Here is a 14,630-nt window from a genome sequence, read left to right as displayed (position 1 = left end):
AATCTCAATCTTGTAATTTATTATTATTGTGGATTTGAAGGATTTGGCCTTGTTGACCAAGATGCTGTGGGTGGATAGTGTTATGTAAGGCAGCAAGGGTCTCCATTTACCTAAGCAAGGGTTATTCCTCAATTAGGCTTAGTTTGTTGTTTATGTAAGTTAGTTACATAATCTTTTAATCATATGATTCGAATAAGTGGTTCGGCGCATATGCTGCTCTACAACCTTTGCGCTAGTTTCTACCCAGTGAACTGTCTGCCCATTGCCCATGGGCCATTCAGTAGTTAAGCCTCTACGTGCGATATCCGAGGCCTGGAATATTCCAATTTAATTTAACACGCTCGCCGGCCACTTCCAGTCGTTGCACTGCGTGAAACAACAGCCCTTGATAAACGGTATGCGAAAAGTCAAACGTACCGCCAACATATGTGCCAGTTCCACTCCCAGCCTCCACTGCCCGATGTTTCTGCGGTTAACTAACTGCCATCTAGTCAATTATTCCCCTGCCAAGCAGAAGTTCCGCGTTCCTTTCCAACTTGATTTTGCTTGATTTCGCTATGGATACTAATTGGGTCATCGACGCCGTTCACGAGGTTCAGGGCGAGCTCTGGGTTGACAAAGTGAATGAAACCCATAGAGCAGGCCGCCTCTGTCCATGGGTGTCAACATTCCACATTAATAACCTTCCTTGCCAACTTGCTGGTACATTTCAACATGGCTCATATAATGCTGGTGTGAAGGTGGTTTTTAGTGACAACACAGCATGGATGGTGCGCTTCCCTCGTAGAGGGAAGGTTTGTGACACTTATGCCGATGAAAAGGTTGCCATGGAGGTTGCTGCTCTGAATCTCATTTATGAACAAACTACTATTCCTGTCCCAAAAGTTCATGCATGGGGTTTGGCTGCCAGCAATGCTCTTGATCTGGGCCCATTCATTATGATGGATTTCATGGATGGGGTCAGTCTTGACAACATTCTTATAGATCCTAATGTTGACAACCCTACCCGCCTTATGAGAGAAGATATCAGTGATGACGATGTCAAATTCATTTACCGGCAGATGGCCAACTATCTTCTTCAACTTTTTGAACTGGATTTTGACCGGATTGGTAGCTTGTCATGGCCAGGAGCTGAAGCCAATAGCACAGCACGCCCACTGACATTCAAGGTGCATAGTATTTTGCAGAATGGGGGGGTAAATACATTTGGTTGGTAGCATCACTCACCTTTTTAGCAACCCTTGTTAATATGAAAATAGGTGACCGACATCAAGGGTTCAAGACAACAACAGATTACTTTCAGTATGTCTTTAGTCAAGACTGGCAACAGCTTTTGCAGCAGCCAAACTCAACCTTTGGTCCTTATGATGCTAAAAATAAATATGTGGCATTCAAGACCCTTGGAGCTCTGATATGCAACTTGATCAATCCAAAATACAATTGTGGGAAATTCAAGTTGATATGCGATGATCTTGGCTTAGCGAATCTAGTTGTTAAAAGCAAGGAAGATCTCACTGTGGTTGGAGTGGTGGATCTTGAATGGTCATACATTGGGCCTGCCCAATTGTTTGGCTCAGCGCCCTGGTGGCTTTTACAAGACAGACCGGTTCACCCCGAGTGGGATGCGGATGCCAATGGCAGCAAGTTGTCTCATGTTGGAACCCGCTATATAAAACATTTGGAGATGTTCATATCCATCCTTGAGGAGGAAGAGAAAACTATGCCAGGGCATGAAGATAAAGAACTCTCAAATCTTGTTAAATGGTCTCAAGAGTCAGGGGCCATGTGGTTGCATATGCTTCTCTCATCCGGATTCAATGACCACCATGTCTTTCCTTTTATGCAACTACGCCAACATCTCGGTAGGGAATGGACAACAAAAGAGGAAGAATTGAACATTTCAAATGATGAGCTGGAGGCATTTGCAGCGCGGAAAGTGAATGAGTTGGATAACTATGACGAGATTCTGGACTACAGGCGGGAGCACCTGGCGCTCGTACGAAACGGGAAAATGTCGAAGGAGGGATTCCTCGCTCTTATAAAACAAAACTCTCCCGCGAATGCCAACGATTTGAGAGAGCCTATTTCTTTAGACTAATCTGGCAACATGCTGGAGAATACGCGAGATGACCCGGCGGTCACCCACGGCAGTCAGGTGGGAGAAGAAGAAATTGGTCCAAAGCGCCTGATTGGGCCCAATATTCCGATGGAAGATGGTTATTCTCGTATAGCAGTCAACAATGAGATGATAAATGTCAAGGCGCTGTTCGATAGGATCTCTATCTGGATTGGAAAGCTCATTGCAGCCCTCGGAGCTGCATTGCGACTACGATGAAAGAGACACCAGGCAGCTCGAAACAAAACCGCCCAACTCGGTGTCCAGAGGAGAGTTGAGACTTGGCCCCTTCCCGTTCGAACAGCTGCTCAGCTGTGAAACCATTGGTGAACACGTCAGATCCCTATCTACGAGGACATGCTTTGTTGCATCACCACCGAGTTACAAAATCATAAGTCAAACAGAGTCGGTCGTGAAGGGGCATTGTAATCCCCTCAGTCTCTCTTTGGCCCTTACCGATTGTTTTCGACGATGCTTTCCCGGTTCAAAAATGCCGGAGCTACAGTCAGGAGTGATAGTCAGAGAGGTGTAGTCCATTGGGATGCTCATTGCTCTTATGTCCTAGTTTTGATACAACGCCACGTGCCAGCAGGGACCCAGTGATGCTTAAAGAGGTGAAAATTAGCCAACTGGTTAATCTGTTGAGGTCCCGGTTATGTAACTAGCTACAGGTTATATCAAATGGATCTCCAGAAGTTATGGAGAATTATGCTCCAGGGCCACTGAATGGCGGAATAAACACAGATGGTTAATGACTAGAGATGATCAACTAGTTAGTTAACAGGAACACATGTTGAGAAGACTTGACTGACCATCACTGACAATTAATTATTGAGGATGATAACACCATGAAGCAGGTTCCAGAGCATCATGTAGTCTTTGTTTAACAGAGTTTCAGTGCTTCTTTTTCTAGTACCTGTTAGCATACTTAAATAAGGATAGTGTCTAGAAAATGGTCAAGAACCAACAGCAGCGTCTGCTTCCTCTCGTAACCGTTTTTCTTCAGCTTCACGCTTTTCTCGTTCGGCTCTAGCAAGCTCGCGCTTTCGGACAGAGGATCGTGCGGCATCAACCATACATGCAATATCAGATTGATCAGAATTGACGATAGCTTCATTGACTGCCTTTCGAGCGTTGGAATTGATATTGGACATTGTGGGTGTGTGTAGATTGATTTGTGGGCTGGGTGTTACAAGATCAGGCACAGGAGACAGTGTGGATAGAGGTCATGGCAATTTATTGTGAGGTCAAGTTACCAGGAACAATCTGACTGTAGGGAAGGAAGAGTGTCTATTCAAAGAGGGGTGAGAGAGGGGCTCAGGCCGGGCAAACAAAGGCCCATAAGATCCTTGTACAGAGTAGTACCTATGTAGGTACTCTGTTAGCTAGGGGTGAAATCCAGCTTGTCACCAAGGATGTTGACAAGGAGAGATACTGTGTGGAGATCAAATATCTCAATGGCCGAGTCAGTTATAAACCATTGGCAAAATTATACTCTCTATTTCCTCAGAGCCAGACAACAATCAATCAGCTGATTCGTCGGCGATACCAACGGCAGGAGAAATTGTTTCTTCAGGCGATCAATTTGTTTTGTATGAAGTCCAGAAGTGCTTGAGGATTCAAAAGGATGCGCACGTGAGCTGCCCCTTGCTCGCCCAACATCAACAACTCTTCAAATCAACCCACCCCAGGAAGATTTTGCTCAATATTACTGTTTAAGCACCTTTGCCTGCATTATCATGGAAAACACAATAGAAATCGAATGGCAAGAAAACTTTCGGAAGGATGCTGCGCGGGGTTCGAGTTTCTTCTCGCCGGATAAACGGATAAACAGATCATATTGTCGTTTGCCAATGACGAAACGGTCAATTTATCAGCTGCAGAGACAGGAAAAACCCTCCCAACTTTTCAATACCACTCTCACCTTATGGTCCCCGAATTCTCCCGGGATAGCGAGCGACTAGTCTTCTGGTATCCTTCTGATGAGAATATCAGAATACCCAATCGACGAACTCTGCAGCCTGTGGCAGCTCTATGAGGTCAAAACCCCCGCGCCAACAGAGGCCCCTCGATCCCCGGGAGAGCCCTCTTTAATCTTGCCCTTCCCTTTTACATCTCATTTATACGGTTTGAAAGGGATGGCTGGCTAGGCGAGCTTTAGACTTGGAAGCTCGGAGAGTTACCTGTTTGTTGTGCCCTACGTGGACTATTCTTTAGGCCATTATACTCGGAAAGATCTGTTAAAGAAAGACGACATTGTCGACTCTTCTGTCTTGGTCAAGTTCGACTGCCCCTTGTTTCCCTGCTAACAAAATGTTGAGGCAACAGCCCTCCCCTGTCCCTCCTATTGATGAAACTGGCGGGATATATCGAAGCAACAGCTATCTCTTGTTTCTGCCTTGGGGATTTGGAGGGGAATTTCTTTCATACGTCTTGTTTTTTGTCCAAGGACATATAGATAGTTGGATATTCCCCACCGTCTTGTGTCTATAAGTCCACTTGATTTTTTACAAGCTAATACTTTAAACCCAAACAGACTTGCTGCGACTTCCCGCAAGGATGGAAATTACTACCAGAATGGAAAACAGACACAGGGACTTTGACTCACCTTCTGAGTATATAAAGTCCCTGGTTGAGCAATTCAGATCTAGTGATACCCTCCCTCCAGATGTCAACAAGGAGGATATACTGTCTATTGACATAGATTTCCATCAGTGGTATAGGCTGGAGGGTGAGCTTGACATAGGGGAAACTGAGAAGTAAGTTGTCTTTAGCATATCTGTCAGATCTTACTTGGTAACACATGTTTTATAGGTTCCCAAGGTTCTTCTATGACCCATTAGCTTCACAGCTAAGCGTGGAGTGGATGACATTGCCACTTCATGAGATTGTTATTGCGATATTCTCCAGTGGTTTAGGGGATGCCACCCATCATGTCTGGCCACAATGCAGCATCCAAACCAACCAACATTTTCAACAACTCAAGGAACCAGTGTATTTCCACACTCAAAGTCCCTGACCTAGCTCTCTTATCAGGGAGAGAAATCCTCATCCTGGAGGTTGGTTTATCCCAGACATATGGTCAACTGGTTGATACTGCAAAGTTCTGGCTTGAGGGAAGTCTAGATGTGACAAGAGTGGTTATTGTAAAAAATTACAGAACCTAAATACTCTTGTCCTATCAAGAATCCTGGAATCTTAATGCTTGAATCTCTTGGTTTTCCAACAGATGAACAGGATATAGAAAGCAGATTCCACCTTGAGAGTGGGCTTGGTTCTGTTAAGCTGGATACCACCCAATGGGTTGGTAAGTTAGATGTGTTTCTAGAAGTGTGGAAGCACAGTGGGCAGCCCAAGAGGGCAGAGAGACATGGATCTAGAATTGTAGGTCTTGCTATTACTATTATCTGAGGAATCCTTTGGCCTAACCTGTTGTATTTAGCATGTATGCGAAGCTACACCACCCGCACTCCCAATCCGACTTGGCGCCTTCCTTGAGATTGATTCATATGACGATAGAGATGTTGTGATAGACTGGGAGGAGTTTCATCGGAGGCTGAAGGAAGACTTGCTCGAGACAGCTATTTCAAGATATCGCGAAATGTTAAAGGAGTGCTATGAAAGGGAGAATGCCTGCAGGTAAAGACAATCTTTGCCTAGAGTTCCAAATAATGCTTGTCTAACTTGGTATTTTAGGGTCAAAGAGATACCCTCAAAACGGTGAAGCACCAAGAAGAGGCCCACGGAGGCCCTATGGGATTACTTTTTGCTTCGAGGAGCGGTGGAAGACATGGACACATTGTGCCAAATGTAGCAAAGGCGGTCAATACAATTAGTTAATTCTATATAAAATTCACATTATTATAATTTAATATAATAATAAGTTAGGAATTTCCGCTATGGTAAGGCTTTGATGGCATTTCAGGCATGACATCTTCCAAGAATTCAAGGAACCAAGGCAAGCCTGTCAGATCTTAGTAAACTATGTTGTAGGCTTTAAGAGATGGCAGCATGCCCCAACTGGACATCCAGTCAATCCACCCATGACATTAGAAGAAAACTTCCTGGTCTCCTCAATTCATTGCATTCAAACATCTGACTATGGAGTAAACCAGTCCCAAAAAAAGAAAAAGGATCCAATGGCCGATGACAACCCCCCCGCCCTCGTCGGCCGCTGCCACTGCGGCTCTGTGCAATACCAAACCACCCACGCCCCCTACGGCCTGACCTACTGCTACTGCTCAACCTGCCGCGCCCTGCACGGCGCACCCTTTGCCGCATTCACAAACGTCCGAGACACCCATCTCCGATGGACACGCAGGGACACGCTGGTGGAGAAACGGTTCTCTGCGCATGCGACCCGGACGTTCTGCAGCGAGTGCTTTGCGCCGCTGACGATGGTGTATGATCGGGAGCCTGGCGAGGTGGGGATTGTGGCGGCGAGTGTGGATGAGAAGGGATCGCGGTGTCGCGTGCCGGAGGTGAAGAGGCATATCTTTGTGGGAGAGAAGGTGGGGTGGTGTGCGATTGGGGATCGGGGCGAGAGGTTTGAAGGCTTGCCGGGGGATATGATCGGATATCTTGAGAAATAACCACACTAAAAGGTTCATTATAGGGGTGATACTAAAGGCAACCCGTGGTCGGCACTAGAAGTATAGACGCCCTTCACAAGGGATTCTACTTGCCACCCATGTATCTACCAAAGAAGTGCGATGATATAGCCATATAGTATGTACAGTACTTAACTCTTGAGAGCAAAGGAAGTGTGAGAGTTTCATCCAAGCCGTAGGCTAAAATTTACTCGTTTGGCCTTTTGCAAAGCACAATTCCAATTGTGAAACCATTGTTCAAACAACAACATTATTTGATGAACTCCAAAGTGCCTGCGGACTCGGTTTCTCCGTGGTGTGGCGTCGCGGACCGCCATCACAAGCTGTCGCTTGTGCTCCTCAAGCAACGGCATCTTTTCTACCTCTGGCAGATTTGTCCAAAGTAAGCTCGTTGATGGGGTTTTATAAAAGAAAGCAGTTGCATCCAATCTTGCCAACTAGCCTTTGACCTGAGTTAGGGAGGACTAGGCTGGAATAAAGCCCATCGACCTTATGGACTCGTCTGCATTTCCGCGCAAGTTTGCAATAGATAGATTGTAAGTATCTTCCGGATTCCTACCAGGGAAGATGCAGCTGCCAAAGAGTTGCGTTTTTGATATGGGAACCACCTGGTTTACATTACCTGTCGGCGCAGGAAAAATTGACTATTATTTATTAGTGAATTCTCAATTCAAGCATGGCAGCTACTTACCTCAGTTTGTAGGAAGACAACATTGCCAGCAGGATCCTTTCCATGAACATGCAAATCCCCCTTCACCCTACCACCGCTTACCATTGTCCATCGAATCAATAGTACCAGTTCCACAGATGCACCTCCGACAAGCCAGAGATCCTTGTCAGCATCCAACCGTGGCCAAGACTCTAACCAGCCTGTTTCAACAACAACTGTTGGTAAGGGTAAGGTGCCTGGGAGGATACATGCATCAGGTTCTTTTGTAGCATAGGTGTATGGAGCTGCAAAACCCTTGAGAGCTAATAAGAGAATGTCAACCAAGTCGAACTTCAAAAAAGGGAAAGAAAAGTAAAATAAAAGTTGAGATGGATGCAAAATACTTGTTCTAACCCGGAGCTTGAGTTCCTTTCTTTCTGCTACTGTCATAAACCCGGCCAGAACCATGTCAAGCAGCTCATTCGAAAGCCACTCCTGATGGCAGTCATCAACCAGAGTTGGCATAACTCGGGCAGTCAGGGCTTGGGTCAATGGGTTATAGGAAATCCTGGAACACCCGACATAAGTTGTTTTGAATCTTCTTGTGGTAGTTGCTCTTGGTAGCGTACCGAGGATGAGCCCTTTCAATCTCAGGATCCTCTACAAATGAGGTTGCGATCCGAAATCCGGTAGAAGGGGTTATATTTTGGAAAGTCAAGTCAGAAGGGTGGTTTGTGTTTAATATCACGTCTCGGATGTTCTGAGCAGACAGCTCTTCCAATGAAATGTTTGTGTAGCTCCGTAGAGAGCGCATTGGGCCGGTGATGCTTCCCATTGCTGTCAGATACTTGATAGCGATCAGGCTCTCTGCGCGAAAAACTGTGTTTGTTCAATCACTTCTGAGAGGATAGAGTTGACTTGATGTTGTAGAGGCAAGCAACTGAAGTTGAATGGTTGATGCATGTTGGATAAATCAGCACCAGAAACATAAAGGAAGTGGTGATTAAGTTAAGTTGGGCCCGGAATACGGGGGATCTGATGCTGAGCTGCAGCGATAGGATTAACTGGTTATGGCTGCATCTCGACTGACGATCCCCGCTGACTAGTGAATCCATCTTGGTGCTGAAGAGTCAAGACCCCATAGTTATCAGAGTACATCACGGGTTGCTTTTTGATTTCGAATCTGTGTATGTAACTACAGTACTTCGTAGTTCCATGCGCGTCGGTCAAAGCTTGCGGTTCCTGCACGAGTAGTTAAACAACAATCGCCTATGGAGGCTTACTAGTTACCGGAGCTAAAGCGCATGTCTTGCATGTTCAGTCATCCGAAGAGAGCGAGGAAGCACTATTAATAATAATTGGCGGCCGAATTATCGAAACTGGGGGATCCAGCCAAGGGGCCGAACCACTTACAGCCATCCCGGGAGCCATCGATTTGTGGTCCTTGACTCCATTCTTGCGCAGTCAATGGTCACACGGTCACAATATCGCCTGAACTACTCCGTACGGGTTTTGCATCAGCAATTGAAGAAAGGGAGAGAGAGAGAACAAGGTGTCTCCCATTGTGGTCTCTCTAGTTCATAGCTAGGCCACATTATTTGGCTTTCCCAAAATCGGATCCAACATCGAGAGAAACCTTGCACCGTTCTCTGAGAACCCGAAATTGCAGAGCAACACAGATGACACCCCCATAAACTGGGCAATAGCCAAAAATGTCGCCCTACCGTCGTGTAAGGCTATTGTTGGTTTCGGTATTCTTGCTTGTTCTGTTGATCCTGTTCCTGACGGTGAGTGCGCTCCTGGCCACCCTTGCTCTGCGTCCCGTCCCAACAGCGGGGAGAGTGCAACGGCGGAGTTATCTGCTCAGGTAATTGTAACTGACCCGTGGAGATCACCTAGGCGGATCAGCGTCGAATACGGAATCAGACCATCTACCAAAAGACAGTGGAGGCGCTTGATGCCAAGCATGCTCGCAACCAGGGGCAACGAGATGACGATGGGAATCTGTTCCAGAAATTAAAGCCTGAGAAACTGAGACCCGAAGATGCACAAGCCGTGGCTGTCGACAGGCCGCGATATGACGGTGCAACAGTGTTAAAAGGCGATCCTGATGACGGAAAGGACAACAGCGGGTCTGTAGCGGGAAGGGTCAAAGTCCCTTCAGCGGGGGAGAAAGCGCCCGCTCCGGAGCAGAAGAATGAGCCTGGCAACGTGGAGGTGGAGACAGAATTCAACTCGATCTTGAAGAGATCGCCAAGTATGCCTTTCTTTTCTAAGACGGGATAAAACACCTGTGTTCCTATACTAACATCTTCCGCGCTTTTACAGTCATTATCTTCTCCAAAACATACTGCCCCTATAGCCGCAAAGCGAAATATATCCTACTCAAGAAATATAGCATTGTCCCTGCTCCCTTCGTTGTCGAATTAGACCAACACCAGCTGGGACCAGAGCTACAAAACCTGCTAGGGACTAACACTGGGCGCAAGACTGTACCCAATGTGTTGATCAATGGCATGAGCATTGGCGGAGGCGACGATATTGAAGCGCTGGATATCTCGAGAGATTTGGTGCCAAAGCTACAAAAGATGGTGGGAAGACGCCTGGTGGAAGCCAGGCGCGTGGATGATAACCCGATATAATACCTTTGACGCTGAGACTGCCATGGACCCATTGGCATATTCGGAGATGAAACCGGTCCGAGAAACAAGATCGTGTTGCTTTTGTCCAGCTAGCACACTTCTTTTATTACAATTTGTTTTCGCCGTGAATACCCTGTTGGTTGCTCCGCAAGTCTCAAGTTTTGGAAACGGCGAGGTGGCTGCCCGAAATAATGGTTTTGTTGATTCCAAGGATGCGACTGTTTGGTATAATATAAATTGCACCTGTGCATTGAAGGGCAAAGTTTGGAGTTCTGGTTCTCGTGTGTCTGTCTGCATTCTGCGTGTGTATGAGTATATTCCTACAGAATAATATTGAGTGATACCTTGTGGCCGAGAGAGCAATCGTTAGGGCGGAGGATCTTATCTCCGTATCTCCGACCAAGAGCCTTTACTATATCGAGACTAGTCATTGTCTGCCTTGGCACGCGCTAAACCGCAAACGTGCCCTAAGCGACGCACACACTCGAAGCATTTCGCCTTGACTTGGCTTTTGTGTGTGGGTTTTGGGAACTTTCGACGACGACGACGACGGCCAACGACAACATCTCCTTTTCTCCTCCTGTCCTTCGAATACCCCGTCGGGAGATATTTAGACAGACGCCGTCAAGATGCGCTACATCCACTCCGAGGAGACTTTGACAATCCCCGACGATGGTAAGCATTTACTTTGTGTCCCCCGAAGCTTCGACGATGGGTTAGTGATGGTGATGATGAATTGGAGGGCGGGCGATCCTGCGGACATGGCAGATAGGCCATGCGCCTTGATGCAAAGAAGCTGGAAGGAATTGTGGCGGAAGGAAGAGATTCTACTATTGTTCCGAGTTGCATGCTGACCATATTCGATGTTTAGTGTCGGTGAGCATCCGCTCGAGGATTGTGACTGTTGAGGGACCACGAGGTATGATTCAATAATCTTTCGGCCACTTTGACGGATGGATTCGCGTGTCCGACGATATTTGTTCGATGTCGCCGAAACTGGTTGGGATATATGCTTATTCTGAATTCCGCAATGCAGGCAAATTGGTCAAGGATCTCTCTCACTTGTCGGTCTCGTTCTCTCGCCCTAAGAAGAACATCCTCGCCATCGAAATTCACCATGGAGAACGCAAGGCTGTCGCTACCCTCCGCACCGTTAGAACGATCATTAACAACTTGATCATTGGTGTTACCCGCGGCTTCAAATACAAGATGCGTTATGTCTACGCCCATTTTCCCATCAATGTCAACATTGAGAATAGCAAGGAGACTGGCTCCACCCTTGTCGAGATCCGGTATGAGTGTTCCCAGTGATATTTTTGGTGATTTAGTTTTGCCGTTTTGCGGGCAATAGCCTGCCGCTGGAAAAAATCGTCGCTGCAACGGGGACGGATGTGGGGCCCAACCTTGCTCGATAAATGCCATTGTTTTGTTGCTGGGATATAGGATCGGAATTATACGCGTTGGCAATCGGTTATATGGTGAACCATTGGCGCTGACAATCTCCGTCAAACAGAAACTTCCTTGGCGAGCAAATCGTCCGCCGCATTGTATGCCAACCCGGTGTCGATGTTATCGTTTCCCAGAACGTCAAGGATGAAATCCAACTGTCCGGAAACTCCATCGAAGCCGTGTCGCAAAGCTGCGCCGATATCAACCAGATCTGCCGTGTGAGGAACAAGGATATTCGAAAAGTGAGAATCACTATTGTTTGAGAAAGGTTTAAATACGTCGCTGACAGTCTACGTAGTTCTTGGACGGTATATACGTGTCGGAGAAGGGCAACATCGTCGAGGAGTAAGGATACAGCGATTAAGACCCTTTTTTTCTTATCGGGAGGACTCCGGGATGACCTTGATTTGGTGATGGGAAGCAGCTAGAATACTATCATAGCAAAAGTGCCCGGCCAAAAGGAGCAATGGAATCCTCTTTTCTTAATGTTCTCTATGTATGTGCCGAGAAAATGAAAACTTGCGTGCCTGTTCAAGGTCTCTCGAATTCTTGACCTTTTTACACTACGGAGTCTAGGTGAAACCAATACATGCGGCGTTTGGGCTTACTTGCGGTGCAGAAACTATGGTCTTGTCAATGACTGGGCAACAGATGTTTACATACTTTCTCCTGTAAGTCCTGCGTCAATGTTTGGACATGATCTACAAACCTTGTTGAATAAAGTTATTTTCTAGGTCGTCATCAGCTTTGGAGCATGTGCGAGTAACCGAAAACGCCAGACAGCCCGTATTGCCAGGCCAGCTTTTTTTCGGGTGGATATAATTGTTGTGCTGCTTTCTCTGTCAGCCGCGACCATCGCGCCGCCTTCAACGCGAAGCAGCGGAAGAGCCGATCTGCCCTTTCCGCCTCCCTTGACTTGCGGATACATGCAAGTGCGGCGTCTTTCGGCCAGCCACTTCCATGTGCAATGGTCATCCACGCTTTTGACTCTTAGAGCATCGTCTTCGCCCAGAAATTTGATCCTTCTCAGCTATCATCTGGGCATCTCCTATAAATATACGCTATACTACTGCGAATATGAAGCAATCGCTGTTTAGTGCATTTCTCTTAATGGGATGGATGTTGTTTTGTTCACGTTCTCTCTATACAGCACGGCATTCCTTTACGGCGTTTATCCATACACCCCATCCCTATCGACTTTGTACAAAAAAGTCAATTTCATAATAAGTTACGTGTCGCGGGAGATTTTCTTTTGGTTCTGGCACTTTCGTCGGAGACAACAGCAATTGAGCAAGCTGAAGAGGGCCCAAACGTTCCAGGAATGGCGGGACACGGCAGCTAAGCTAGACGAGCTTTGCGGTCTTGATCAATGGTATGTGGTGCCCAACAGATGCTTTCTGAACGTGTTTTGTATATTCCCGCTGTGGGAGTCAACGTATCGTGCTCAGATATGCGTTTCGATGTAGGCGGGCTAATCCTGTGACCGAATTATATAACGGGGATGTTATCACGGAACGCATTCAGAAGCTCCGTTGGGGAGTGGCTATCGACGACCCGCGCATAGTGTGCAATAGCATTCGGGTTGGGCTAATCAGAAACATGGTCAACATCGCTATACCAGAGCTTTATAATAAAGCTTATAGTGGGACTAAAGTATTGATTGAGGAGTATGCGGCGCAGCAAGTTGACGCCGTACGATATGTGATGAACCTCGAGGCAAAGCCACGTCACTGGACCGGGTTTGATGCTCAGGCTAAGCGTGATTTTATACGGGGTGCGAGGCAGGGCCTGGGTAGATCTACGCTGCTGTTTGAAGGCGGTTCTATCTTTGGCCTTTGCCATATCGGTGTTGCGCGAGCACTATACCGTCAAGGGTTACTTCCCCGAGTGATAACTGGAACAGCCACAGGGGCTTTTGTGGCGGCACTACTTTGTATAAGAAGAGACGACGAGCTCGAATCTTTTCTGAACGGGGATGACTTCAACCTTGAAGCTTTCGAGCGAAGGAGACCGCCGAGGAGACTCAGCTTGTCTCAGATGTTTGCTCGTGAAAATGGTTATGGTTGGTTTCAAAGCCTTTTCCGCCGGATGGTACGCCATCTGAACGAGCAATACTTCCAGGATATGATGGTGTTACAGGAATGTGCTCGAGCCGAACTGGGCACCCTTACCTTTGAAGAAGCGTACGCCAGAACACTCCGAGTTCTTAATATAACTCTTGCGATGCCGAAGAGGGGAGGAGCTCCGAATCTCCTGAACTACATCACGGCTCCCCATGTTGTATGTCTCTGTCCCATACTGATATGTATCCCCTTACCAATGTGACCGTCAGATCATTTGGACTGCTTGTATTGCTTCAAACAAGTCATTTACAGCCAAGGGACCCGTGAGAATGATGTGCAAAGATGAAACTGGACAAATTGTGCTCTGGGAGCCATTGCTAGAGGATCTCGATCTCCATTCATGGCATTTGTCCAGGTGCCGGCGCAAGGCATCGCCCTTGCGCATCCTTCCACAGGTTCTCAATGTCAACCACTTCATAATTTCACAAGCTCGACCCTTCCTTACCCCCATCTTCCGCAGCCAGATCCATCGCCCTGGGCACGACGTCCCGACTGGAGAATGGGAGATTTTCCAGTTCTTCAAAACGCTTGCAAAAGTGGACATGCGACACCACCTTCGAGAATATGATTCTTTGCGTGGTTTGCCGAATATCCTACGTCGAATCCTGATCAAGGAAGATATTCCTGGTTCGTGCGTTGCACTGCTTTCGGACGTTTCGTTTTGGGATTTGATAAAGGTTTTCAGAAAGCCGACGAAAGAAAGCATACGATCATGGATCCTAAGGGGAGAAAGGGGAGTCTGGCCATCAATAGCTTCATTGAAAGTTCGTTGTCTCCTAGAAATGGAATTGGAGCATTCGTACGCGCAATTGACGAAAACATGGGACACCAACTTGCTCACTTGGTAAAATGCAAGAAGCTGGAGGTGGCAACTCGCACGCATTTTGGATCCATGACCAGGAAGTCAGGCTTTGTCGGATTGACGATATCTGTACCCTCGAATATCATGTGTTGTTTAACTGATTCATATTCTTAACCTGCGTCGAGGCAAAATGATTGGTTTGGTCGTTTTTGAAAGTCCACTTGGACTTTGTTTTGTTG

At 46.9% G+C, this 14,630-nt stretch overlaps 7 protein-coding genes across 7 annotated transcripts; 5 read left to right on the top strand and 2 right to left on the bottom strand.

The window, feature by feature from the left end:
- Positions 1-557: 557 nt before the first annotated feature.
- UREG_05741 (uncharacterized protein) lies at positions 558-2,098 on the top strand (the record flags this gene model as incomplete). The annotated part of the gene is made up of 3 exons (XM_002585006.1): positions 558-1,196; positions 1,260-1,302; positions 1,482-2,098. The coding sequence occupies 3 exons, from the start codon at positions 558-560 to the stop codon at positions 2,096-2,098; spliced, it is 1,299 nt and encodes a 432-aa protein (XP_002585052.1).
- Positions 2,099-2,999: 901 nt separating this feature from the next.
- UREG_05740 (uncharacterized protein) lies at positions 3,000-3,270 on the bottom strand (the record flags this gene model as incomplete). Its single annotated transcript, XM_002585005.1, has 2 exons — positions 3,000-3,032; positions 3,085-3,270. The coding sequence occupies 2 exons, from the start codon at positions 3,268-3,270 to the stop codon at positions 3,000-3,002; spliced, it is 219 nt and encodes a 72-aa protein (XP_002585051.1).
- A 1,779-nt stretch (positions 3,271-5,049) lies between these two features.
- Positions 5,050-6,708, top strand: UREG_05739 (uncharacterized protein; the record flags this gene model as incomplete). The annotated part of the gene is made up of 7 exons (XM_002585004.1): positions 5,050-5,175; positions 5,303-5,423; positions 5,445-5,500; positions 5,559-5,755; positions 5,813-5,836; positions 6,005-6,018; positions 6,110-6,708. 7 exons carry the CDS (start codon positions 5,050-5,052, stop codon positions 6,706-6,708), a joined length of 1,137 nt encoding a protein of 378 aa, XP_002585050.1.
- Positions 6,709-7,391: 683 nt separating this feature from the next.
- Positions 7,392-8,210, bottom strand: UREG_05738 (uncharacterized protein; the record flags this gene model as incomplete). Its single annotated transcript, XM_002585003.1, has 4 exons — positions 7,392-7,409; positions 7,499-7,698; positions 7,780-7,943; positions 8,005-8,210. 4 exons carry the CDS (start codon positions 8,208-8,210, stop codon positions 7,392-7,394), a joined length of 588 nt encoding a protein of 195 aa, XP_002585049.1.
- Positions 8,211-9,087: 877 nt separating this feature from the next.
- Positions 9,088-10,017, top strand: UREG_05737 (uncharacterized protein; the record flags this gene model as incomplete). The annotated part of the gene is made up of 3 exons (XM_002585002.1): positions 9,088-9,162; positions 9,275-9,632; positions 9,704-10,017. The coding sequence occupies 3 exons, from the start codon at positions 9,088-9,090 to the stop codon at positions 10,015-10,017; spliced, it is 747 nt and encodes a 248-aa protein (XP_002585048.1).
- A 629-nt stretch (positions 10,018-10,646) lies between these two features.
- Positions 10,647-11,815, top strand: UREG_05736 (60S ribosomal protein L9-A; the record flags this gene model as incomplete). Its single annotated transcript, XM_002585001.1, has 5 exons — positions 10,647-10,692; positions 10,889-10,936; positions 11,054-11,309; positions 11,531-11,708; positions 11,765-11,815. The coding sequence occupies 5 exons, from the start codon at positions 10,647-10,649 to the stop codon at positions 11,813-11,815; spliced, it is 579 nt and encodes a 192-aa protein (XP_002585047.1).
- Positions 11,816-13,065: 1,250 nt separating this feature from the next.
- UREG_05735 (uncharacterized protein) lies at positions 13,066-14,437 on the top strand (the record flags this gene model as incomplete). The annotated part of the gene is made up of 2 exons (XM_002585000.1): positions 13,066-13,746; positions 13,799-14,437. The coding sequence occupies 2 exons, from the start codon at positions 13,066-13,068 to the stop codon at positions 14,435-14,437; spliced, it is 1,320 nt and encodes a 439-aa protein (XP_002585046.1).
- Between the last annotated feature and the right edge of the window lie 193 nt (positions 14,438-14,630).

This window comes from Uncinocarpus reesii, genomic scaffold (genome assembly GCF_000003515.1).
Source record: "Uncinocarpus reesii 1704 scaffold_3 genomic scaffold, whole genome shotgun sequence".
In the NCBI taxonomy this organism is placed as follows: Eukaryota; Fungi; Ascomycota; class Eurotiomycetes; order Onygenales; family Onygenaceae; genus Uncinocarpus; species Uncinocarpus reesii.
This window is presented reverse-complemented; position numbering and strand designations above follow the sequence as displayed.